The sequence below is a fragment of the Ornithorhynchus anatinus genome, chromosome 3, assembly GCF_004115215.2.
Source record: "Ornithorhynchus anatinus isolate Pmale09 chromosome 3, mOrnAna1.pri.v4, whole genome shotgun sequence".
In the NCBI taxonomy this organism is placed as follows: domain Eukaryota; kingdom Metazoa; phylum Chordata; class Mammalia; order Monotremata; family Ornithorhynchidae; genus Ornithorhynchus; species Ornithorhynchus anatinus.
In genome coordinates, this window is record NC_041730.1 from 111,084,404 (window position 1) to 111,109,901 (window position 25,498).

General features: G+C 43.9%; 1 protein-coding gene across 2 annotated transcripts in view; it reads right to left on the reverse strand.

Moving 5' to 3' along the window:
- SLC16A12 (solute carrier family 16 member 12) overlaps positions 1-25,005 on the reverse strand; it is a 40,106-nt gene extending 15,101 nt beyond the window's left edge. The window contains exons 1-5 of one of the 2 annotated variants that reach the window (XM_029061568.1): positions 24,934-25,005; positions 17,777-17,992; positions 9,790-9,893; positions 6,022-6,165; positions 1,066-1,648 (exon numbers count right to left, since the gene is read on the reverse strand). In XM_029061568.1, coding sequence (XP_028917401.1) covers positions 1,066-1,648; positions 6,022-6,165; positions 9,790-9,893; positions 17,777-17,886 — 941 coding nt within the window. In that variant the 5' untranslated portion in view covers positions 17,887-17,992; positions 24,934-25,005. The remainder of the gene's footprint in view (positions 1-1,065; positions 1,649-6,021; positions 6,166-9,789; positions 9,894-17,776; positions 17,993-24,933) is intronic. The other variant, XM_029061570.1, reaches the window with a different exon arrangement.
- Between the last annotated feature and the right edge of the window lie 493 nt (positions 25,006-25,498).

Below are 25,498 nucleotides of genomic sequence, written 5' to 3' on the forward strand. Positions count from 1 at the left end.
TTTACAGATGAGGTAACTGAGGCTCAGAGAAGTTAAGTGACTTGCCCAAAGTCACATAGCTGACAAGTGGCGGAGCCATGATTAGAACCCATGACCTCTGACACCCAAGCCCATGCTCTTTCCACTGAGCCATGCTGCTTCACTGCTCCCTGTCTAGATGGGGAGATGGACAGTAATATAAATCATTTATAATAGGTAATTTAAAGATAAGTTCCTAAATCCCCTGAGGTTGAGGGTGGGGTAAATATCAAATACCTGAAGGTCACAGTGGCAAGTGCACGTCTTAGAAATATCATATCTACCTGGCTAAAAACTACGTAGCCCCTGCTTTCAAGCAAATGAAATTAAGGAACAAGCTAAGTTTATACTTCTAATAGAAACATCTTGTGCTGTAATAAAACACATTTCCCCAAAAACAGAATAGGATGAATCCAACTGATAAATAAGCCGCTTCAGACGTTAAATTAGTAGGTTAATTATGTTGCAAAAGAAAATACATTTAGCAGATGATCAATTTTCATACAAGGCCTTGGGGTTTAATAAGCAAATAAAATCAACAATCTTCCCATTAATCCAAGTAACGCTTCATTTAGACTATCTGCATGTTAAAATGACAGACAGCAGCATTGCCAGATTTATGATTATTGAGAAAATTAAAGGAGCAAATAATTATTAGAGAGTAAATGCCAAAATGGTAAAAACAAAAAAGAGAGAGTTTCTGGTTTAGCTTTGCGACGCAGAAGCTGAGAGGGGAGAGAGTCGGTTTCAAGTGAAATGCAGTTGTGAAATTCTAGAAGAATTTGCTCTTTAACATTGAAATATTGAGGGATAAGAAAAAAACTGTCAAAAATAAATCAATCTCAGTCATCCAGTGGGTACTGACTGCATAATTACGATGGAGCAATCGATCTTCAAAACCAATAAATGTGGGGCTAATAGCTGAAAGAGGAAACGATTGCCAAGCTGGGGGAGGTGGCTCAACCACAACTCTGATCCACCAAGCGATGGATCAATCGATCAGGTCATTTCACTTCCTGCCCTCGAGGAGTTCCCTCTGGTCCTTACCTTCGGTCCGCTACCCACCCAAAGGTGATATTTCCGATGATATCGATGACCCCGAGGATGCCCATGAGGAAGGCCGCTTGCTGGTGAGTCACTCCGACGCTCAACGCGTAAGGCACAAGGTACACAAAGAGAGGGCTGCAGCCGTATGCCATGAACAGGACGGACACGGCCAACACGAGGAAGTCCGGCATCAGTAAAAAGCCGTACTCCCTCTGGGACGGGCAGCAGCGATTGGTCCCAGTCCAGTCTTGGGCCAAAGGCGAGCAGAGAGAAAAGTGCTGCAAGTGGGGCTTGTGGGCTTTGGAGACGGGGTCCTGTTTGGCAGGATTTTGGCGATCATCTCTGAGCGCAATCGGTCTCATCAGAGCGCCGCAGACACAGAGGTTCAGCACAAAGCCACCGAGGATGAGTAACGCCCCACGCCAAGAAAACTGTTCGATCAGGACCTGAACGACGGGGGCCAGGACGAAGGTTCCGATCCCGCTCCCCGACAGCGCTATGCCGTAAGCCAAGGCTTTCCTTTTGTGGAAATATTTGCCCACCATCGCTATGGCAGGGGAATAGCAGAGGGCAAAGCCAAGCCCTAGGAAAGAAGGAGAGGTTATTTGATGGGAGGATTCCAGAGACAACTCGTGCGGGTTACTAAATTAAGGGGAAATCCTGTTTATTTATGGTATTTGTTAAGTGCTTATTACGTGCCGGGCACGAGAAGCAGCGTGGCATAGTGGATAGAACAAGGGCCTGGGAGTCAGAACTAATCCCAGGTTCTAATCCCAGTTCTGCCACTTGTCTGCTGTGTGACCTTGGGCAAGTCATTTCACTTCTGTGCCTCAGTTCCCCCATCTTTAAAATGGGGATTGAGACTGTGGGATAGGGATATTCCATTGCCTTCTTCCACGCACCCAGTAAGCACTCAATAAATAATTGTGGGATATCCACATGGGATAGGGACTGTGCCCGACTTGATTTGCTTTTATCCACTCCAGCACTTAGTACAGTGCCTGGCATGTGGTAAGCGCTTAACAAATACCATCATTATTAACAGTAGTATTATTATTATTATCACCGTACTAAGCGCTGGGGTAGATACAGTCTTAATCCTCATTTTGCAGATGAGGTAACTGAGGTGCAAAGAAGTTAAGTGACTTGCCCACAGCAGACAAGGGGTGGATCAGGATTAGAATCCAAGTCCTCTGACTTCCAGGCCCATGCTCTTTCCAATAGGCCATCCTCCAAAGAAAAGTTTGGGTGGGAGAAGTAATTTAACCTTCCGCAAACTCCCCAAGTTAAAGGTCTGAGCTCTAATACCTGCCTATGTGACCATAGTGAAGTCACTTCACTTCCCTGTGCCTCAGTTTCCTCATCTGTAAAATGGGGATTCTTCTCCGTTAGACTGTGAGCCCTGTGTGGGACAAAGACTATTTCTGATCTGATTATCCTATAGATCCTCCCCAACCCTCCAGGGCTTGGCACACAGTAAGTGCTTAACAAAATACTGTAGTTTTTCCAGTTATTTTCTAAGTCCTCTCAACTAAACTCCAACCCCAGTCTGGTCAATCATTAATTCTCACTTCTTGGATAGAGAAAAAGCCAATGGGACTGGGTCAACACTGGCAAAATCAATGAAGCGGTGAAACTGGGGCAGGGTGGACACATCTGAACCAAAGAAAGTTCTCTTTTCCTCATTAGCAGAGGCATTTCGAGTCTGAACCACCTAGAGAACTGCATAAAAACTCCACTCCCTCTTGCCCATGTAGACCCAGCCTAAATGGAAATATCTCTGGGCCCAGTTCCTCAGGGAATGGTCGGATGAGTGCTTCCAGACTCTGAGGCAAAAAGTTTATGTTTTTACCTTGTGAACTGTGTAACCGTTTGAAAACAATAAGCAAATGTGAGTTCATCCCCAATCACAGCAACTGTGGCCCAATCAGCCAGTCAATCAATGAAGAATGTCTATTGAGCACCTTCTGTTTGCAGAGCACTGTGCTCGGTGCTTGGGAGAGTACAATAGAAAGAGAAGCAGCATGGCGTAGTGGTTTGGGCACGGGGCTGGGAGTCAGAAGGTCATGGGTTCTAATTCCGGCTCCACCACTTGTCTGCTGTGTGACCTTGAGCAAGTCACTTCACTTCTCTGTGCCTCAGTTCCCTCATCTGAAAAAGGAGGATTGAGACTGTGGGAGAAGGACTGTGTCCAACCTGATTAGTTTATAGGTACCCCAGAGCTTAGAAAAGTGCTTGGCACATAATAAGCCCTTGACGAGTACCATAGCAAGTACCATAATTATTATTACTACCAATCAGGGTTATTTATTGAGTGCTTACCGGGCGGTGTGCGGAAGAAGGCATTGGTAAACCATTTCCATATCTTTACCAAGAAAACTTCACGGATACACATATCAGAATGACTTTAAGGAAGAAGATGGGATGTTCTGAAGAGGGTGTGTCCACAGAGTCGCTATGGGTCAGGAACGGGTCAGCGTATAATACAATAGAGCTGGCAGTCGCAATCCCCTTCTAGACTGCAAGCTCATTGTGGGCAGGTAATGTGTCTGCTTATTGTTATATTGCACTTTCCCAATCACTTAGTACAGTGCTCTGCACACAGTAAGCACTCAATAATTACACTTAATAGATTGGTCATACCACCAGTTCATCTCTCTCTCCTAGGTCAAGCACTTGGGCCGTTTCCACCAGAGACATTACTTCTCTTTGTGTCCTCTCCATTCTGGTTCTCATAAAGGAGGCTCCCTGGCTTTGAGAGAGTAGGTGATGGAATAATTTTGGTTACAAAGACCTTTTTGTTGGCTATAAACCTCTCTCACAAAGATTAGCATCGCCGGGTGAAGCCAAGCATTCTGCTATGAAGATTTTCACTTCTTGACCTGCTAGTACAGCTGAAAGCTGCCCACACAGTACCAGCCCTCAGGGGACTGATTCAAATCTTAAATCACCATGACTACATATGATTTTATTTGAGTTTGGAATCTATCTCAACATAATTATTTCCATCTTATTCTGCAGGATGAGAAAAAATAAACTGGAAACTGGAACAACTTTGAATACCTGGTCTGAATTTAAGCCATGATATAATCAAGCCTTACCACATGCTTTAAAGGATTCAATAACCTTACCCTCTCCTACCTTACCTTGCTGATTTCTTACTACAAGCCGGTACGTTCCCTTCACTCCTCTAACACCAACCTACTCACTATACTTCGATCTCGTAGCTTGCCACGTACCCCTCTCCCACATCCTGCCTCTGGCGTAGGACTTCCTCTTCCTTCGTATTTGTCAGGAGGTTTCTCTCTCTTTTCTTTTCCAAACTAAGCTCCACTTGGGAGTATTGTCAGTAATCATTTATTCTGGGTGTCATACTAGGAGGCTTACTTGCTTCTTCTGGACTCATCCCAAGTTCGTTTGCCACCAGCCTCCCGGCTCCACTGCTTGCCGGCCGTGTGACCTTGGACAAGTCATTTAACTTCTCAGGGTCTCAGTTAAAATGGGGATTCAAGCCATCATTCCCCTCTAATCTTCTCAGATCTCTCTTTCATGTCTATACTATGCTCCTCTGATATGTTAACTCCTCTTCCTCTCTATTAACTATCATCTGAATCCCTCAAAATCTAGATTCCTCTCTCACTTAACACTGAGACTTATTCTTGCTGATGTCACAGATCACTTTCTCCTGTCTAAGTCCAATGTTCTTTTCTTTGTTCTTATCATTCTCAACCAAGACTGTAAACTGTATCCTCCTTGTGAGCAGGGAACATGTCTACCAACTCTGTTATACTGTACTCTCCCAAGTGATTAGTTCAGAGCTCTGCACATGATAAGTGCTTAATATATATGGTTGATTGGTTGATTAAACCTTTCTTCTGCCCTTGAATATGTTGGCCACCCACTTGCACTTCAAATATTTTCATGGCACTCACCTGGTTCTGCTGAACTTTCAGATGGCTGATTGATTAAATGATTTATTGTTAGCTCCTTTGTCATTTCAATTAATTTTCTTCTCCCTAACCCTTAAAATGTTAGCATCTCCCAGGTTCCAGCTAATATTCTGACATGCTTGAATTGCCCCCTTCATTCAGACCTCTCCATTTCACACCTTGTCCTAACTCCAAAACACCTCTTCTTGAATATCTGGCCATCATTTCAGTTTATGACACCTAAAATCAAGCTCCTCATCTTTTTGTCTTTTCTGATCACTATCAGTCCCCATCATGATCACCCTATTGATCTTCATTTTCATCAACGTCACCATCAATCCCCTCCCAAAGCAGCCCCTGCTTCCACTTAATTTTCCTCATTGTCTGATCCACCCATTCTTGCGCCTTTCATTTCAACCAAGCAAAGCTATTTTATGCCTCTATGCCACTGTCAGACCAGACCCCCAGGTAAGATGTCCTCCGCCTTCCCTCATTCAGTTGTCAGTCCCCACCCCAACAAAATTCCATGGACTATTTCCAAGTCCATATCCCAGAGAACCTAATCCAGAACCCATGAGCCTTGTGATTGCCCCATACTGACTGTTGATGGGTTCTAGTCCTGGCTCCACCGCTTGCCGGCTGTGTGACCTTGGACAAGTCACTTAACTTAGGGTCTCAGTTAAAATGGGGATTCAATGTCTGTTCATCCTCCTACTTAGACTGTGAGCCCATGTGGGACAGGGATTGTGTCCAACCTGATTAAGCTCATCTCTAGACTGTAAGCTCGTCTAGAGACTATAAACTCAGCGTGGGCATGTTTACCAACTCTGTGAATTTTTATTCTCCCAAGCACTTAGTATGGTGCTGTGCACACAGCATTTAATAAACATCATTATCTGGTTGGTTGATTGATGATGCTGAGGCTGATACTGAAGACTGTAATAAGGCAGAACTGTCTTTTCTGATCATGGGCTAAAGGACGCCGGCTGAGGTACACCTTAAAACAAGTGGAAAACATCACACTGACCTGTAAGGACTCCAAGAGTGAGGTAGAGGTGCTTCAGGCTGGTGGCAAACGAACTTAGGATGAGTCCAGAAGAAGCAAGTAAGCCTCCTAGTATGATACCCACTTGGCAGGATAAATGATTACTGACAATACTGCCAAGTGGAGCTTAAAAACACAACAGAAAAGTTAATGCAAAGATCATGGGTTTTATTGGTATAATACCCGCGCCTCCCCGGTCCTCAAAATACTTTAGCAACAAGTTTCTCCATCTCCATATTTAGAATATCTTTCTAAGGGGTGAATCATGCAGTTCTATTAATCAAAATGGACACTTCTTGCAGACCTTGGGCCAAAGCAATGGTTTAAAAAAAACAGCCAGAGGATGAGCTAAATGTACTCTTTCCCGGATCCTTCTTCGGGTGGAGCACGCTGCCTCGTAAATTTCACACCTCAGACTACAAACCTGTGAACTTGAGAAGACCAACATGTGGCAAAAAATGGTAGTGTTGACTGAACTGCAGACGCTGTGTTATGGTCAAAGGCAGCATGAAACACCCAATGTAGGATCTGGACCGAAGGGTGTGTCCATTCTGATTCTACTTCATAATTATTTCCAATGTGCCCACCCCACTGAGACATGTAAGCAAGTCGGAGAGCCATCACCATTAGGGTGGGCGTGAGATCTGAGTACCCATGTGCTCAGTACTTTTAAGTGGCAGATATTTAATCTAGCGCTATGACAAACAGTCTGGGCCTGTTGACTCAATGCCTGAACTTACTGGATTTCTTTCTGTAATAAAGAAAATGACAAAATGGCCCAGTCAAGCAGTCAGTCAATAGTTCTTATCAAGCACTTACTGTGTGCAGAGCACTGTACTAAGCACTTAGGAGAGTACAATATAACAATATAACAGACACATTCCCTGCCCACCATGTAAACTCAGTTATCTGTTATTATTAGAGATCGGATGAGATCCAGACCCCTACTATGCTTTAAGACTATATTTTCCCAAACTTGGGCTTCATCAGTGTTGATGAATCCCACTGTTGGCAAAAAAAAAATTGTCTCCCCTATTAGATGTAAGCCCTGGATAACAGGGAATATTGTGTTTGGCTTCTATTTCCCTAAATCCTAACCATTCATTTCAAAGCACTCAGCCAGCTCTCTCCCTCCTACTTATCCACTCACTTTTCCCACTACAGCCCAGCTCACTCTTCATTTCCTTCCAACTAACCTATTCCATGAGCCTTGTTCTCATGTCTCGCCATCACTACCTGTTACTCTTGCCCTTCCCTATTGCAGGTTTTTTCAATCGATGGCTTTTATTGTGTGCTTACTGTGTACAGAGCACTGTACTAAGCATTTTGGGAGAGTATACTACAACAGCATTGGTAGACACCTTCCCTGCCCACAAGGAGCTTATAGTCAAACCCCCCATCGCATTGCTACTCAGAGTGGACTCAGAGCTTAACCAGCCTGGGAGTGCAAAGAAGAGAAAAGCCCAGTACAACCATGTCAAAGTGTCAACCACACAGCTTATCATCAGGCAGGTGCCCCAGGAAGTTGGAATCAATCAGTCAATCAATGGTATTAATTGAACACTTACTCTGAGCAGAGCACTGTACTAAACACTTGGAAGAGTACAGTACAACAGAATTGGCAGAAACATTCCCTGCCCACAAGCTTACAGTCTAGAGAGGGAGACAGACATTAATATGAATAATTAAGTAATTTATAAGATATAATATGTTGATATGAACATAAATGGAAGGCCCAAATAAGAACCGATCTCACCTTAATGCTCTACCTAATGCTTTTCAGTGCTTCCCTGCTGAAGTGCAACGAGAAAGTCTACAATCAAATCCCCCTAGAGATAACTGGCAAAAGACTCAGCCACCATTAGCCTCAGAAAGACACGATCAGATTCTGAGGAAATCATTTGAACTGTTCATTGCTTTGGTCTGGTGCAGTCACGGTAAGTAAATGAAATCAGTCATTTAGGCCTTCTAAACAATGGTACATTAAAAGTAATTTGGGAACCAATTTGTTTCCATTTATAATGAGGTATTACAGTGCAGGACAATGGAATCAAAGGCTGATTTTTTTTATTATTGTTTGTTGAACCACTAAAAATTATCAATCAGAGCACTGTACTAAGTGTTTAGGAGTGTAGATTACAACAAGAGTTGGTAGATAGGTTTCCTGCTCACAAGGAGCTTGCAGTCTACAGGGGGAGACACAAAGTAATATAAATAAATAAATTACAGATATGTGCATAAGTGATGTGGAGAGTATAAAGGACTGTGTATAGAATTCATTTGGAAATTAGTTCAGGTTATTTCTTGAGCTCTCAGGACAGCAACTATCTTTCTCTTAGTGCCATTTGAGCATTACTGAGGAGAAAAAAAACTGTGAAATCTTTGAGAACTCACTTAATGATAAGACCATGTAAATTTAAGCTACTTTTATATTTATTTGCTAGGGTTGAGCCAGTGAACCAGTCTAACAACTATAATATGTGATAGAAATACATTTCAGCTGCTTATTTATTAACTCTACGGGCAGAGATCAAGTTTACATCTGTATTTTGAGAAAAATCTAGCAGCGTGGCTCAGTGGAAAGAGCACGGGCTTTGGAGTCAGAGATCATGGGTTCGAATCCCGGATCTGCCACTTGTCAGCTGTGTGACTGTGGGCAAGTCACTTCACTTCTCTGTGCCTCAGTTACCTCATCTGTAAAATGGGGATTAAGACTGTGAGCCCCACGTGGGACATCCTGATTCCCCTGTGTCTACCCCAGCGCTTAGAACAGTGTTCGGCACATAGTAAGCGCTTAAGAAATACCAACATTATTATTATTATTATTATTATTAATGAGGAGAAAAGATTAGAAATGGAATTTCCTCCATTATGTGACTGGTGGCAAAAATTAGGGTCATACAACAAATAGGTCAACATCTACTTCCACACACTGACTTGTAATACTGTAAGCTCACTATGGGCAGGGAACGTGCTCACTTATTCTGTTCTATTATACTGTCCCAAGAGCTTAGCACAGTGCTCTGCACACAGTAAGTTCTCAATAAATATAATTGATTGATTGATTACCAGGGGCCAACATCCTGGGCAGTTCAATATCTGGTATTCAATAGTCTGTGTTCTTTAGCATGATGTAGTGGATAGAGCACGGGCCTGAGAGTCAGAAGGTCATGGGTTCTAATCCCGGCTCCGCCACTTGCCTGCTGTGTAACTTTCGGCAAGTCGCTTCACTTTTCTGGCCCTCAGTTACCTCCTCTGTAAAATGGGGATTGAGACTGTGAGACCCACGTGGGGCAGGGATTGGGTCCAAACTGATTTGCTTGTATCCAGCACTCAGTACAGTGCCTGGCCCCCAGGAAGGGCTTAAAAAATACCTCAATTACCATTATTATTTTGTGGACCTCAGTCCCTACCTGCCCCAGCAGCGAAACCAGTTAGACAGTCAATCAGTCAATCATATTTTTTGAGTCTTTATTGTGGGCAGAGCACTATAGCAAGTGGAAGAATACACTTATAACAATTGCTACAATATGACCATATAACACATTCCCTCCCCACAACGAGTTACATTGTAGAGACCAGGTTAGCTGGAGCCGCGAGTGAGAGGAGATAGATGGTCTCTCGTATTTTCTTCACACTTTGAGCCCCCTCCCCTCCACCTGTGAGGCAGTAATGATGACATGTGGGAAATCACTGCCATTTACACTGGAAGACTAAACTTATCCTGGCTTCTTGATGCATCATACTCACCACATAGCATTGTGGCACAGTCTACAATGGAATGGATCCAAGCAGTTTGGGCATAATCCTGAGCGAAGTGCGTCTGGAACTCCACAAAAAAAATGGAGATACACCTGCAAAGCACACCATATAAATAGGATAGACTCAAACCTCTGCCCACGGCAAAGAACGGGGTAACAAGAGTTGAAAGGATCCCAGGGCTGGAAGAGATTTGGAGAGGTCATCCAGACCATCCTCCTACCTCTGGTTAGCCTTCAATCAATCGTACTTATTGAGGGCTTACTGTGTGCAGAACACTGTACTAAGCACTTGGAAGAGTACAATACAACAGAGTTGGCATACACATCCTCTGCCCACAAGTGCACCATCTAGAAATAATAATAATAATATTGGTATTTGTTAAGCGCTTACTATGTGCAGAGCACTGTTCTAAGCGCTGGGGGAGATACAGGGTAATCAGGTCGTCCCACGTGAGGTTCACAGTTAATCCCCATTTTACAGATGAGGTAACTGAGGCCCAGAGAAGTTAAGTGACTTGCCCACAGTCACACAGCTGAGTAGTGGCAGAGCGGGGAGTCGAACCCATGACCTCTGACTCCGAAACCCAGGCTCTTTCCACCGAGTTATAGATAGGTACATAAGTGCTGCGGAACTGAGGGAGGGAGGAATAAAGGGAACAAATCAGGAGGATGCAGAACTTTCCACTGAGTTATAGATAGGTACATAAGTGCTGTGGAACTGAGGGAGGGGTGAATAAAGGGAACAAATCAGGATGAATGCAGAAAGGAATGGGAAAAGAGGAAATGAGGGTCAAGAAAGGCCTCTTGGAAGAAGTGCTTTCAATAAGGTTTTGAAGCAGGTGAGAGTTACTGTCTGTCGGATATGAAGAGGGAGTGCATTCCAGGCCCGAGACAGGATGTGGGTGAGAAACTGAGGTACAATGAGAAGGTTGGCATTAGAGGAGTGAAGAGTGCAGACTGGGTTGCAATAGGAGAGCAGTCAGGTGAGGCAGGAGTGGGAAAGGTGATTGAGTGCTTTAAAACCCATGGTAAAGAGTATTTGAAACAGAGGTGGAAGGGCAACTGAGGAGTGGGGAAACAAGGACTGAACATTTTTGTAGAAAAATGATCTGGGCAGCAGAGTGAAGTATGGATTGAAGTGGGGAGAGAGAAGAGGCAGGGAGGACAGCAAGGAGGCTGATGCGGTAATCAAGGCGGGCTAAGATAAATGCTTGGATTAATGTGGTTACAGTTGATTGGAGAGGGAAGGTGAATTTTAGCAATGTTGTGGAGGTTGAACCAGTAGAATTTAATGATAGGCTGACTATGTGAATGGGAGAGATGAGTCAAGGAAAATGCCAAGCTTTCGGGCTTGTGAGAAAGGAAGGATGGTGGTGTATACAGTGATGGAAAAATCAGGGGGAAGACAGGGTTTGGGTGGGAAGTTAAAAGAGTTCTGTTTTGGACAGTTAAATTTAAGGTGTTGGGGAGGACATCCAACTAGAGATGTCTCTAAGGCAGAAGGAAATGCAAGTCTGCAGAGAGAAAGAGAGATCAGGGCTGGAGATGTAGATTTGGGAATCATCACATAGAGGATGATCATCTGCAGAGAGCCTTTTTGGAGTGACACCCCATTCCTTTAAATTCACCCAAGGATGTGACTTACAGTCACCTTTAGAAACAAGAACCAGCAGTTCACAGCCTTGACATTACAGAACCAAGAACACTGGTCAACAACAAAGCTGTCCTTCAACAAGTCATTGAGAGACATGAAAGTAAGAATGGAAATTTCCTCAGTCCTCCAAGTGTCACAAGTGGAACTGAGTAGATAGTGGTGAAAGTGCTTCCTATCTGGCTAACTGAATGAGGGAGGAAGACTCCCTGTTAGGGAAGAGCAATCAGTCAATAGCATTTATTAAGTGCTTAATGGTGTGCAGACCACTCTGTTAAGTATTTGGGAAAGAGCAGTGAGAAAGATGCCTTCCTATTTGGTTACTGGGAGTTTCTGCATCTAGAGAATCTTCCACTTGTTAACCTTAGAGCTCTATGTGTAAATGTTCAGAGTCTCCGGTAAGTCTTCACAGAGTAAAACCAACCCTCATTTTCCTAGTTGTTCCCAGTAACACAGGTTTCTTAGCAGGGCAATTTTTTCTGGCCTTATTTGCCAACAAACATCAGAAGCAGTATGGTCTAATGGTAACAGCATAGGCTGAGAGCCAGAGAATGTCGGTTCTAATCCTAGCTCCACCACTTGCTTCCTGTGTGATCGTGGGCAAGTCACTGAACTTCTCTGTGCCTCAGTTGCCTCATCTGTAAAATGGAGATTGAGCCTGTGAGCCCTGTGTGGCACATGGACTGTGTCCATCCTGATTACTTTGTATCTACCCCATTGCTTAGAACAGTACCTGGCACACAGTAAGCTCTCGACAAATACCATAAAAAAAAATCTTTCTTATTGCCTGGTTAATACTGTGCTAAGTGCTTGGGAAGGTACAGTACTCTGTCTCCATCAGGCTCTAACCCTCTTCAGAAAATCAAGTGGAGCGCAACTTTCATTCATTCATATTGAGTGCTTATTATGTGCAAAGCACTATACAAAGCGCTTGGGAGAGTACGACATAACAATAAGCAGACACATTTCTGCCCACAGTGATCTCACAGTCTAGAAGAGGAGACAGACTTTAATGTAAATAAATAAATAAATAACTTGAAACCTGTTTCTTTGGTTCCCCGTGTGCTCAGAATTTACCTCTCTGTCCAAGCTCAAGTTTCTCACAATGGAGACATCAAGCTGTCTTGCCGAAGAGGATTCTGGTCCTAAAGTTTGTTATTCCGAGATTGAAGTTGCCACTGAACTGGCCCAGCCTTCCTTTGGGTTTGCCCAGCCCTAAAGTTAGCTCTTCTGCCTCTCCAGGGTCACAGGGGGCTCCATCCAGAGCCAGCCCCTAATCCAGCCTCAGAGTGCCTGGGGGCTCCCTCTCTGAAACAGGTCCCAGCAGCTGCTGCAGAGAGGGGATAACAGTGCTTGGGGTGAGACTGAACTTTACAAAATAGTTGGGTGACACTATATAGCATCTGCAGGGTACGGGGCATGCAGAAGAGAATACTCAAATCAACACCCACGTGATATGACTTGAATTTCTGAACCAGAAGTCCGAAGGTAATAATAATAATAATTGTGGTACTTGTTAAGTTGCATGCCAGGGAATGTACTAAGTGCTGGGATGGATGGGGTTGGACACAGTTCCTGTCCCACATGGGGCTCACAGTCTCAATCCCCATTTACAGATGAGGTAACTGAGGCACAGAGAAGTTAAGTGAGTTACCCAAGGGCACAGAGCAGACAAATGGCAAAACCAGGATTAGAATCCAGGTCCCTCTGACTCCCAGGCCCATGCTCTATTCACTAAACTATGCTGCTTAATCCCCAATGTACGGCAGCTAACTGAAAAGCCTGGGAGAAGAAAAAAGGCAGTTTGCTCAATTGAGCAGTGCTAATACAGGTGCAAATATGCATTAAGCACCATGGCCTAGTGAATACAGCGCGGGCCCGGGAGTCAGTAGGACCTGGGTTCTGAACCTGGCTCCACTACTCATCTGTATGTGACCTTGGGTCACTTCACTTCTCTATGCCTAGATTACCTCATTTTACCTCACGAAGCAGTGTGTCCTAGTGGACAGACCCTGGGCCTGGGAGTCAGAAGGACCTGGGTTCTAATCCCAGCTCTGCCACTTGTCTACTGTGTGACCTTGGGCAAGTCACTTCACCTCTCTATGCCTCAGTGACCTCATCTGTAAAATAGGCATGAAGACTGTGAACTCCATCTGGAACAGGGACTATGTCCAAACCGATTAGCTTGTACCCACCCCAGCGCAAGGAACAGTGCTTGACACATAGTAAGCTCTTAACAAATACCATTATTATTATTATTCATGTGTAAAATGGGGATTGTGACTGTGAGCCCCATGTGGGACAGGGACTGTGTCCGACATTTAGACTGTGAGCCCATTGTTGGGCAGGGATTGTCTCTATTTGTTGCCGAATTGAACATTCCAAGCGCTTAGTTCAGTGCTCTGCACATAGTAAGTGCTCAATCAATTGAATGAATGAATTACCTTGTGTCTAATCCCATGCTTAGAACAGTGCATGACACATAGTGTTTCACAAATACCATCATCATCATCATCATCAACATTCAGGTGGGAACAGGATATGATGATTGCTGAACCAGTCTCAGCTTGTGGAATCTAGCTCCTTAAACCTGGGCACAGGTAGAGAGTGGCCCTTCTTCCCTCCTTTCCCAACTCCATCCATTTATGGGCAAAGAGCAACCATTTCTAAATGTCCTTTGCTAAAATGCCTCAAGAGAATCCACCAATCAGTCAATGAATGATATTTATTGAGTACTTACTTTGTGCAGAGCTCTATAATAAAGTTCTTGGCAAGTACAATACAACAGTGACAACAGACATGATCCCTACCTGTAAGAAGCTTAAAAGACGGAGTCATAGAATTCTGAAATTTTTGGTTTTACACTGCATTATTATTTCTATTGTTCTTGTCTGTCTGTGTCCCCTGATTAGACTGTAAGCCCGTCAAAGGGCAGGGACTGTCTCTATCTGTTACCGATTTGTACATTGCAAGCGCTTAGTACAGTGCTCTGCACACAGTAAGAGCTCAATAAGTACTATTGAATGAATGAATGAATTTCTATCATAGAACATGCCTCTGGGTTCATCATAAGAACCCAGCCTATGAAAAGGAAGGGGTGACTTTGTTCCTTAATAATCATGGTATTTGTTAAGCGCTTACTATGTGCCAAGCACTTTCCTAAACACTGGGGTAGATTCTAATCCCGACTCTGCCACTTGTCTGCTGTGTGACCTTGGGCAAGAAACTTCACTTCTCTGGGCCTCAGTTACCTCACCTGTAAAATGGGATTAAGACTGTGAGCCCCACGTGGGACAATCTGACTATCTTGTGTCTACCCCAGTGCTTAGAACAGTGCTTGGTACATAGTAAGTGCTTAACAAATACCATAATTATCATTATTATTATACAAGATAATCAGGTCCCACATGGAGCTCACAGTCCAAGAAGTCGGGAGAACGAGTATTGAATCTCTCTTTTCACATGAGGGAACTGAGGCACAGAAAAGTTGAGTGACTTGCCCAAGGTCACACAGCAGACAGGTGGCAGAGTCTGGATTAGAATCCAGGTCCTTTGACTTCCAGGCCCGTGCTTTTTCCTTTAAACCTCATCTCTTTCCTTATCATGGACTGTTCTCTTGAAAGATCAATTTTGCTAAAACTGCACTAAGATGCTCAGTTTCTTGTCATGAATTGTCTACCTCCAGTGTGTAAGTGCTTTGCACACAGTAAACAATCAAGAATATCATCGCTCAATTATTTCATTGATTTTTGTCCTCCCACTGCTCTTCCACTCCTTTGTCATTGGGACAGGAGAGGGAAGAAATAGATCCAAGAATGAAAATCTCCCAGCCAAATCAGCAAAACTGGACCTAGGTATAAGGTCCAAAATCAAAGCAAGGACACTGGCCTCAAATCCAGTGATATCCAGAAGATGTGCTGATATCAAAGTTCCAGGAAAGAGGAAGATGCAGTTTTGCAGAGAAAGCAGATATGGGATTTCAGAAGCATTCACCCTGCTGGCCTCAGCCTCTTTCTAAGACCACTGCTTAAGGTGAGATCTGCCTGTATCGTTACGAATCCTTAAAATCATTTTACACAAGGAAAGTCCTCCTCAAAAAAAAAAAAAGAAGAAGCAACATGAAGCGCTATGGCTTAGTGGAAAGAGCACAGGCCTGGGAATCAGAGGACCTGGGTTCCAATCCTGCCCCCACCATGTACCTTCTGTGTGACCTTGGGCAAGTCATTTAACTTAGTCTCAGTTAGCTCATCTATAAAATGGGGATTAATACTGAGAGCCTTATGTGGGAGAGGGACAGTGTCCAACCTAATTATTACAGTACCTGGCATATAGTAATTGCTAACAAATGCTATGACTATTATTATTATCATTAGTAATAATGATAATAAACCTTTTCCCAAGGAGACGGAGACTTTTAAAAAGCTTCCAGAAACAGCAACCCACAGGTTTGTTTTGTTTTTTGTACAACCTAGCATGGACTTATGAAATGCATACCCACATATTTGTTTCTGGAACACTCTGGCTAGGAGGGGAAGACATGAATGTGATTCACTGTTTTCACTTCTGCCTGAGGCCAAAATACACCAAAAGCTGCCTATCAGCTAATGTTCTAAAGTAGCTGCTTCTAAACTCAGCGAAAATCCTCAAGAAAACAATAATTCATTTTACTTCTGCCTCTTCTTGTTTTCAGTTTTCTTGAAATATGGATTTCAAATAGAATGGAAATGGGGATTTCAAGCCTTCTCTATTCATAGTGTCTTCATGAAGGGTCAAATGTCACCAAGCCTATAGGCCTCATTTCGCTGCTCTGTTGTATGTTGGCTTTGTTGGCTGTTGAAACCATCTGAAGCTCAGTGGTGGTGATTTGGCTTTATGTACTGAATATGTTACACTTGGCCATGGTTTGAGGTAGACAGGAAGCTGGCAATCCGTAATGACTGCCCAAACTCAACCCTAGGGTGCAGTTGGGGCTGATAATAATTAGAATAATGTTGGTATTATTAAGCGCTTACTATGTGCCGGCACTGTTCTAAGTGCTTGGGTAGATACAGGGTAATCAGGTTGTCCCACGTGAGGCTCACTGTCTTAATCCCCATTTTACAGTTGAGGTAACTGAGGCACAGAGAAGCTAAGTGACTTGCCCACAGTCACACAGCTGACAGGTGGCTCAGGATGAGTACAGGTCTCATACTCATGGGCATAACACAGACCAAGCTCCAAGACTCACATTCATGGGTGTTACTCAGAACATCTACAGGCCTCACACTCATGGGGGTAACACAGACCAGCTACAAGCCTCATGTTCATGGGTGTAATATAGACCAGGCCTCATACTTGCTGGGACCTGGAATTCCAGCCCAGGCAGGGCCATCTCCGCTGGGGTTAGGCAGTCATTAAACTCGGCAGCGACAGGGTAACTACTGAAACTGCATTGTGGCAGATTAAAAACAATAAAACTAAACAGTTCTCTGCCCAGCGGGTAGTAGGTATATGTAATGTGATCTCTTGGGAAATTGTGGAGGCAGAAAGTATCAGGAGGTTCAGGTGGGGGTTTAGAAAAAGTCATGGCTAAAAGGTCCATAATGAGCAATTAGAGAGGGCTAGAGATGAACAGTGAAGAATAGGGGCATAAGTTAGCTAAATCAATTAAATCAATGGTATTTAGCGAGCACTTACCGTGTGTAGAGCACTATATTTTCAAAGCCATTAAAGAAGCCCTTCTTTCAATCATATTTATTGAGCGCTTACTGTGTGCAAAGCACTGTACTAAGCTCTTGAGAGATCACAGTACAACAATAAATGGACACATTCCCTGCCCACAACGAGCTTACAGCCTAGAGACAAGCTTATATCTAAGACAGGATATTGGGCCGGATGGACTTTAGATGCCATACACTATTGGCTTTGCTCATGTTTTTATCCATAATAATAATAATGTTGGTATTTGTTAAGCACTTGCTATGTGCAGAGCACTGTTCTAAGCACTGGGGGAGATACAGGGTGATCAGATTGTCCCACGTGGGGCTCACAGTTTTAATCCCCATTTTACAGATGAGGGAACTGAGGCTCAGGGAAGTTAAGTGACTTGCCCACAGTCACACAGCTGACAAGTGGCGGAGCCAGGATTCAAACCCATGACCTCTGACTTCCAAGCCCGGGCTCTTTCCACTGAGCCACGCTGCTTCTCCTTATATGGGGAAAAGATGAAATCACCTTGAAACAAGAATCTTGAGGCTCTCCAGGTCCTACAAACTCAGAAGAAAAAGGAAAAAAGACCGGGGCACCCAGGGCCATCCAAGAGAACAGAAAGAGAACCTCCACCTACCTGGTGACTGCCCTAGTGCAGATGGTAACGAGGAAACAGCCGGCGACAATCATCCAACCCCAGCCTCCATCCGGGGGCGCTGCATAGAGGACTTTCTTTGGGGCCGCCATTGTGTCTACTGATGAGCTTCTCTCTCCTCGGCAAAACCACTTTAATGGCCCAGTGGTGGTTTGGGGCAGGTTCTACTAGCCCGATGATTTTACACACAGAGAATTCCTGTCAATATAGAAAGTCAACAGGAAGTGTTACCTGGCACTACCAAAATCACAAAGACAGTGGATCAGAGTTAACTTGATCAATCAATCGATCATTTGCCGAGTGCTTACTTTTTGCAGAGCACTGTACTAATCTCTCAGGTAAGTACAGTTCAATAAAGTTGGCAGATGTGGCAATTACTCTCCACCCCTTCAAAGCCTTATTGAAGGCACATCTCCTCCAAGAGGCCTTCCCACACTAAGTCCCACTTTTCCTCATCTCCCACTCCCTTTGCTCTTCTTCCCGCTTTCCAGCCCCGCAGCATTTATGTATTTATCTGTCATTTTATTTATTTGTATTGATGTCTGTTTCTTCTCCATCTAGACTGTGAGCTCACTGTGGGCAGGGATTGTCACTGGTTACTTTGTAATGTTCTCTCCCAAGTGCTTAGTACAGTGCCCTGCACAGAGTAACCATTAATAAACATGATTGAATGAATGAATGAATAAATGAAGGTTACGGGGGAGACGGACATTAAAACACATTTCAAAAAGCTGAATCCCTGATAAATAAGGGAACGAAGGTGGATGGGGAGAGGTAGCCTCCAACTGGCTGGATGGGCCATGATCAGAATCGAATTCATTGGGAGAAAGGGGCCATTGGACAAGGATGGAAATTGGGTTTGCTTGGTCCAGAGAGAAGAGTCAATGGTTTGACTTCTACTCTTCTCTCTCCTCCCCCCACTTCCCTGCATCTTCCCCACCCCCAAAAAAATCCCCCTGCTGCAGAGATAGGGCGGTTTCCGATTGCCCCTCCCCTTCTCTTCCTCCCTTTCCCCTCCAACTCCACCTCTCCTCTGCAGTGCTTGAATTCCCACCATTTCAGGTGCGAGCATGAGATGTACAATGAGGGGAACCAGGATCTCCTTTCCTTTGGAACTGACTCCTTTCTTTTGAACTTGAGATTTCAGGAGAAGGGGGTTGGGAGGGAGGAGTGAAGGAGGGGAGATTACTGGCTCTCCTCCCATCTCTTCCCTCCCCTCCTCCCTACCCTCTGTGGCCCTCTCCTCACCCCTGGGTCTGTGGGAGAGACCAGCCAGTGGGGCCCAGGTGCCCCAGCGTGGCGGTTTGCCCACTGCATTTCACTGCTTGGTGGGGAAGGGGCTGGGGGGTCTGCTCCCTTGCAGTGCATCTGGATGGTATGCACTGGTGAGAAAAAAAATGATGGCATTTGTTAAGCGCTTACTATGTGCCAAGCACTGAGGTAGATACAAGTAAAGTAGGGTTGGACATAGTCCCTGTCCCATGTAGGGCTCACTGTCTCAATCCCCATTTTACAGATGAGGTAACTGAGGCACAGAGCAGTGCAAGGTTACACAGTGGATAAGTGATGGAGCCGGAATTAGAACCTATGACCTTCTGACTCCCAGGCCAGTGCTCTCTCCACTATGCCACGCTGCTTCTATGAACTCTCTGCATATGACATGGGGATTGGGATGTTGGTTTTAATGAGCAGCAACATGGCCTAATAGATAGAGCACGGGCCTGGGAGTCAGAAGGATCTAGGTTCTAATCCTGGCTATGCCATTTAATAATAATAATCTTGGTATTTGTTAAGCGCTTACTATGTGCAGAGCACTGTTCTAAGCGCTGGGGTAGATACAGGGTAATCAGGTTGTCCCACGTGAGGCTCACAGTTAATCTCCATTTTACAGATGAGGTAACTGAGGCACAGAGAAGTGAAGTGATTTGCCCACAGTCACAGAGCTGCCAAGTGCCAGAGCCGGGAGTCGAACCCATGACCTCTGACTCCGAAGCCCAGGCTCTTTCCACTGAGCCACACTGCTTCTCTATTTGCCCGCTGTGTGACCTTGGGCAAGTCATTTAACTTCTTTGGGCCTCAGTTACCTCATCTGTAAAATGGAGATGAAGACTGTGAGCCCCATTTGAGGGGTGGGCTGTGTCCAACCTGATGAGCTTGTATCTTCTCCAGGGCTCAGTACAGTGCTTAGCATATAGTACATGCTTAACAAATCCCATTAAAAATAGGATTACAATGAGCTTCTCACATTTATCAAATATAGCTGGCATTCTGATGGATAATTTTTTCTCCCTCACTCTTCTCTCTGGTTAAAAAGGCCATTCACCTGCCTTCTCCAGGGTCTGAGATTTCTGAAACCTTCCCATGTCTGTTTCCCCAATCCATCCCTGGCTCATCTGACTTGGTTTGTGAGAGGAAGAGTGGCTACATTAAATAGAAATTTATTGTTCTCTAAAAAACAGTTGAGTATTCCACAGATGATTCATTTTTTCCCACCAAAATGATATCAAACCGAATGTTTACGAAAGGCAGTGTTCAATAAATCTAAAAATCCATGATTATTTTATATTAAGTGGATTTTCCAAACAATAACATTTCTCTGAATCCTACCTCTTTTTCCCACAACATCCACTTCCCTGTCACTACCAATAGCTCTTCAGGGGCAGGGTCACATTTTCTAAAAATAATAATAATTGTGGTACTTGTTAGGCACTTGCAATATGCCAGACACTGTGGCTGAGCACTAGGGTAGAAACAAGATAATCAGGTCCAATATGGAGCTCACAGTCTAAATAGAAGGGAGAACAGGTATTGAATCCCCATATTGTAGATGAGGGAACTGGGGCACAGCAAAGTTAAGTGACTTGCCCTAGGTCACACAGAAGGTTAAGTGGTGGAGCCAGGATTAGAACTCAAGTCGTCTGATTCCCAGGCCCGGGCTCTTCCCACTAGGCCATGTTGCTTTTCTTTGAGACTGTGAGCCCACTGTGGGCAGCGATCATCTCTGTTGCTGAATTGTACTTCCCAAGCGTTTAGTACAGTGCTCTGCACACAATAAATTCTCAATAAATATGATTGAATGAATGAAATGTCACTCATCTTCCCAGACATCTCTCCCAGGCCCTTGCCACTCCTCTCAGGGTACGCATAGCGTGGCTCAGTGGAAAGAGCACGGGCTTGGGAGTCAGAGGGAGTGGGTTCTAATCCCAGCTCTGCCACTTGTCTGCTGTGTGACTTTGGGCAAGTCACTTAACTTCTCTGTGCCTCAGTTTCCTCATCTGGAAAATGAGGATTAAGACTGTGAGCCCCACGTGGGGCAACCTGATTACCTTGTATCTACCCAGCACTTAGAATAGTGCTTGGCACATACTAAGTGCCTAACAAATACCAAAATTATCATTATCATTATTATTATTATCATGCACAAACCTCACCTTTTCCCCTCCCAGAGAGCTCATTTCTGTAACATCTTCTGATTCTAAGAGCAGAGATGCATTTCACGGTGAGTCAAATATACTATTTTCAAAACAAATCAAACACCATTTCCAAATGTGACATTTAGGCTGGGAATGGTCGAGGGTACCTATTCCTGTTTTAAGTATAACCAAACCAGCTAATTCAGAACAAACAATTAAGCAGCATTTGTCTTAAGCCAACAACTTCTCAGGAACAAAGTGGTTTCAGAAACAGATTTATGGGCTGATCACCGATAGGTGCCTAATAAATACCATTGATGATGATGGTGATGATGATGATTCTTTGGATTAATAGAAATAACCGTATAAGAGATCAGTGCTCTATTTGCCAAGTTTAACGATCATTTCCAGAGGACAATCTTATTTCCTTAATTTAATTTCCCTATTAGAAGAATTGTTTTTGTTCCACTGTTACCTTGCTGATTCTTATTTCTCAGAGCAGGGTGTAAGTCTTACAGATGCTACCAACATTAGCGGAAGTCGCCTGCCTCACCTACTCCTCTGAGCTCAACACAGTCAGCTCTGATTCATACATTCATTTGTATTTATTGAGTGCTTACTGTGTGCAGAGGACTGTTCTAAGTGCTTGGGAGAGTATAATACAACAATAAACAGACACGTTCCCTAGCTCTACCCCAACCCCCGTCTCCGACCCGACCTATCTGACATATAGCTATGCAGGTTTTCCATCGCCATTCCTGATTGTCCACACCACTGTTGACCTGGATAACCATAAGGCAATTCCAGTCCCTAATCTTTGCAGATGGGAATCAGAAGTTATGTTGTCAGCATTCCCTGGACACCCCTGTCAACCTTATAGATTCCAGAGCCAATCAGAAGGCACAAGGAAGCCCAAGTAATGTTTCTGAGGAAAATCATCACCCGTTTAGTATTGAAACTGAGTCTAGGACTGCTATAGTCACTTAGCAGTGGGGAAAATCCACTTACAACCTTTTAAGTATTTCCTTAATCCGATACACCTATCTTACAGAAGCCCAATCCATGTCCCATCTGCTCAGCTCAGGCAAGACTGTAACTATAATAATGTTGGTATTTGTTAAGCGCTTACTATGTGCCGAGCACTGTTCTAAGCGCTGGGGTAGACACAGGGGAATCAGGTTGTCCCACGTGGGGCTCACAGTCTTAATCCCCATTTTACAGATGAGGTAACTGAGGCACCGAGAAGTTAAGTGACTTGCCCAAAGTCACACAGCTGACAAGTGGTAGAGCCGGGGTTCGAACCCATGACCTCTGACTCCAAAGCCCGTGCTCTTTCCAGTGAGCCACGCTGCAACTATTAATATGACTTGGCTAATTCCTTTCAATCTTCGTGTGAAGATCCTCTCCACAAGTAAAAACCCAGTACAGACAACTAAAGCTATTATACATTTCCATTTTAATCCTTACTTATTACTCTAGATGAATGCTGCCACTGGGCTGAGGAGGCTTATAGAGTCTTCCAAATTACCATCTAATAACTGTTAAGAGTGGAGGAGGCTGAAATAGTCAAACGTTCTTAGAATTATTAGCAATTAAATCTAGTTACCACTTTCTTAATGAGGTGACTGACATTTCTACCTTTTTCCCTAGGTATGCCATCCCAGCTAATTAATTAATTAAGGTATTCATTTAGCATTTACTGCATGTAAAAGGTTATCCTAAGTGCTGGAGGAGATGTAAAATAGACAAATTGGACATGGTCCCTGTCTCACATGGGCTCATAATCTAGGGGTGAGGTCAGGTTCAGAAAAGAGAAAGAAAATACAGACAAATTACAAACAGTGGGAACATTTAAATGAACAAGAGTGAAAAATATTATAGGCGGAGGCAAAAGCATCACAGCAAAATGATTCAGTTTGAAGTTAACAGTCCCTAACTTTATAACTCTCCAATGAATCGACACCTTACCATGGCAGGGGAGTTTGTGTACGCTGATGAATCTCAGATCTATGCCATATAGGATTACCCATATTGAAAAGGTCTAAGCCAAAGTTTCAGACAAAGTTGATTCACCTGTGCTGGGCAGCACAGGCAGATGATCAGGTGATCAAAATGCTGATCAAAGACAATGGCACTGTCTTACCCATACCCGCTTCCCATGGCTCCACCGTTCCTTTTAAAATCTTTCCCGATTGAAATACTCCCTGGAGACTGTCCCTTAAGGGCAAGAAATGCATCTACCAATGATGATAATGTACTGTACACTCCCAAGTGCTTAGCCAGTGCTCTGCATACAGAAAGCTCACAATAAATAGCACTGATTAATTGCTGGATAACAGAAAATTATGCTCAGTTTTCTAGCCCAGTTTTCCAGAAGGGCATGGTGTGCAGACATAGCTAGACAAACAGCTGGGCTGGAACCCTCTCCACCTCAGAGAGCTTTGGGCAGGAGCTGGAGTCATGGACAGCCTAGCGTTCATTTTGAGGTGCCTGAGCTAGCCTGGGCTGCTTGGGGGTATGTGGCTATCACCTTGTGGGCAATATTTAAGTCCCTGGGCCACTCTCCAGGGGTTGGCTTCCAGCAATTGAGGGTCATTTGCTTCCCAAAAAGCGAGCCTTTCTCAGGCAAAATATGTCTGAGATTCTACTTCCACTTCAGGGGGTTTGATGGCATAGAAGCAGCATAGCCTAGGGAATAGAGCACAGGCCTGTCTGCTGTGTGATCTTAGGCAAGTCACTTAACTTCTCTGCACCTCAGCCGTCTCATCTGTTAAACAGGGATTAAGACTGAGAGCCCTATATGGGACAGGGACTGTATCCAAGCCGCTTACCTTATATCTACTCCAGTGTTTAGTACAGTGCCTGGCACATAGGAAGTGCTTAACATATTCCACAGATTATTATTATACAAATAGGTGAGAAAAGTTAAGAGTGTGGACATGTTCTCAAGAAATGAGATAAGCATTTCATTGAGCTCATTCATCCCTAAAGAATAGTGGGACTTCACAATACAGTGCTCATTGCAAACAAGTCATGCCACAAACCTGTTCTTCTATTATGAGCCTAAGGGGTTTTAATTATCTTGTTGGTTTCTTGCTCTGACAGTCGACTACCTACCATTTACTTTAGTTGAAAGATTTATATTTGGGAAATATCATTTATTACTAGCTAACACCAGTTAAAAGACTACAGATGAAGCTTTTTTTAGCAAAGGACATGATGTTAGAAACCTAAAGGAACAGAGGTGGAATTACTAAACGCAGTAATGATTTCCATGGTAAGAACATATTAACTTTCCATAATGACATCCTCAGGGTGTTGAAAATGTCAATACCTCTTTCACCCTACTTTCACTCAGCATCCTTTGGTGAGAAACAGGTGCTGATATTCTCCAGAGGTTAAATGAGGCACAATTTAAATCCACACCCACGTGTGTGAATTCACTCCTCATTTTTGCTCTTTTCTGAGAAATAGATAAATGGATATCTTAACCTCAGGAGCAGATTATTTAGAGGCAAAAATTTCCCCCCAAAATAACATGCATTACCAATGCTCTTAAGTTAACAATCCCCTACTTTAATTATGACCATTAAACAACACTGTGACCATCCACAGCAACAGCTATCTTCACTTGCCAGGATCAGAGAGGAAAGCAGAGACGGAAAGATTTTAAGCATTTATAGAGACTATATTAACCAAGTCATCATATGAAAGTTCAGAATTTACCAGCTGATAGATTTTGTCTTCATCATCGCTGAATCTGTATCCAAGCACATAGGAGCAGCAAAATGACACAGAGCAACTTAGGGGGTGGCCAAATCAAAGCGCTTGTGTCATTCAAAAAGATAATGTTTAACAGATTTTTACTTATTTACAATAAAGAAGAGAACAGGCCAGTACTGACATATCACCTAGGGATTTCAGAGCAGCAGGCTTGGCCTCAGGTTATTAGCTTGTTGGAAGACCCCTGGTAAAGTTGGTAAGAACTCCAGAGAGCTATGACCAGCCACGTAAACGCTGGTCCATGTCATGAACGTTTCCTTCCCCTGCTGCTCAAACCCTTCTCATCCATAGGTGGGTATTTTTGTTCAAACTCCCACGATATCAATTTACGTGTAAATGCCAATGAGATGGCAGAAGCAACTTCATAATTAAGGGAGAAGAGAGTGGAATTAGAAATTCCCCAAACAAATGATGTGTTATAGGCAGATGACCCATTAAAAGACCTTTCCCAAACTGATACCCAGCTTCAGATGTCCAACTTCAATCTTCAGTAAATGGTTGTCTTTTG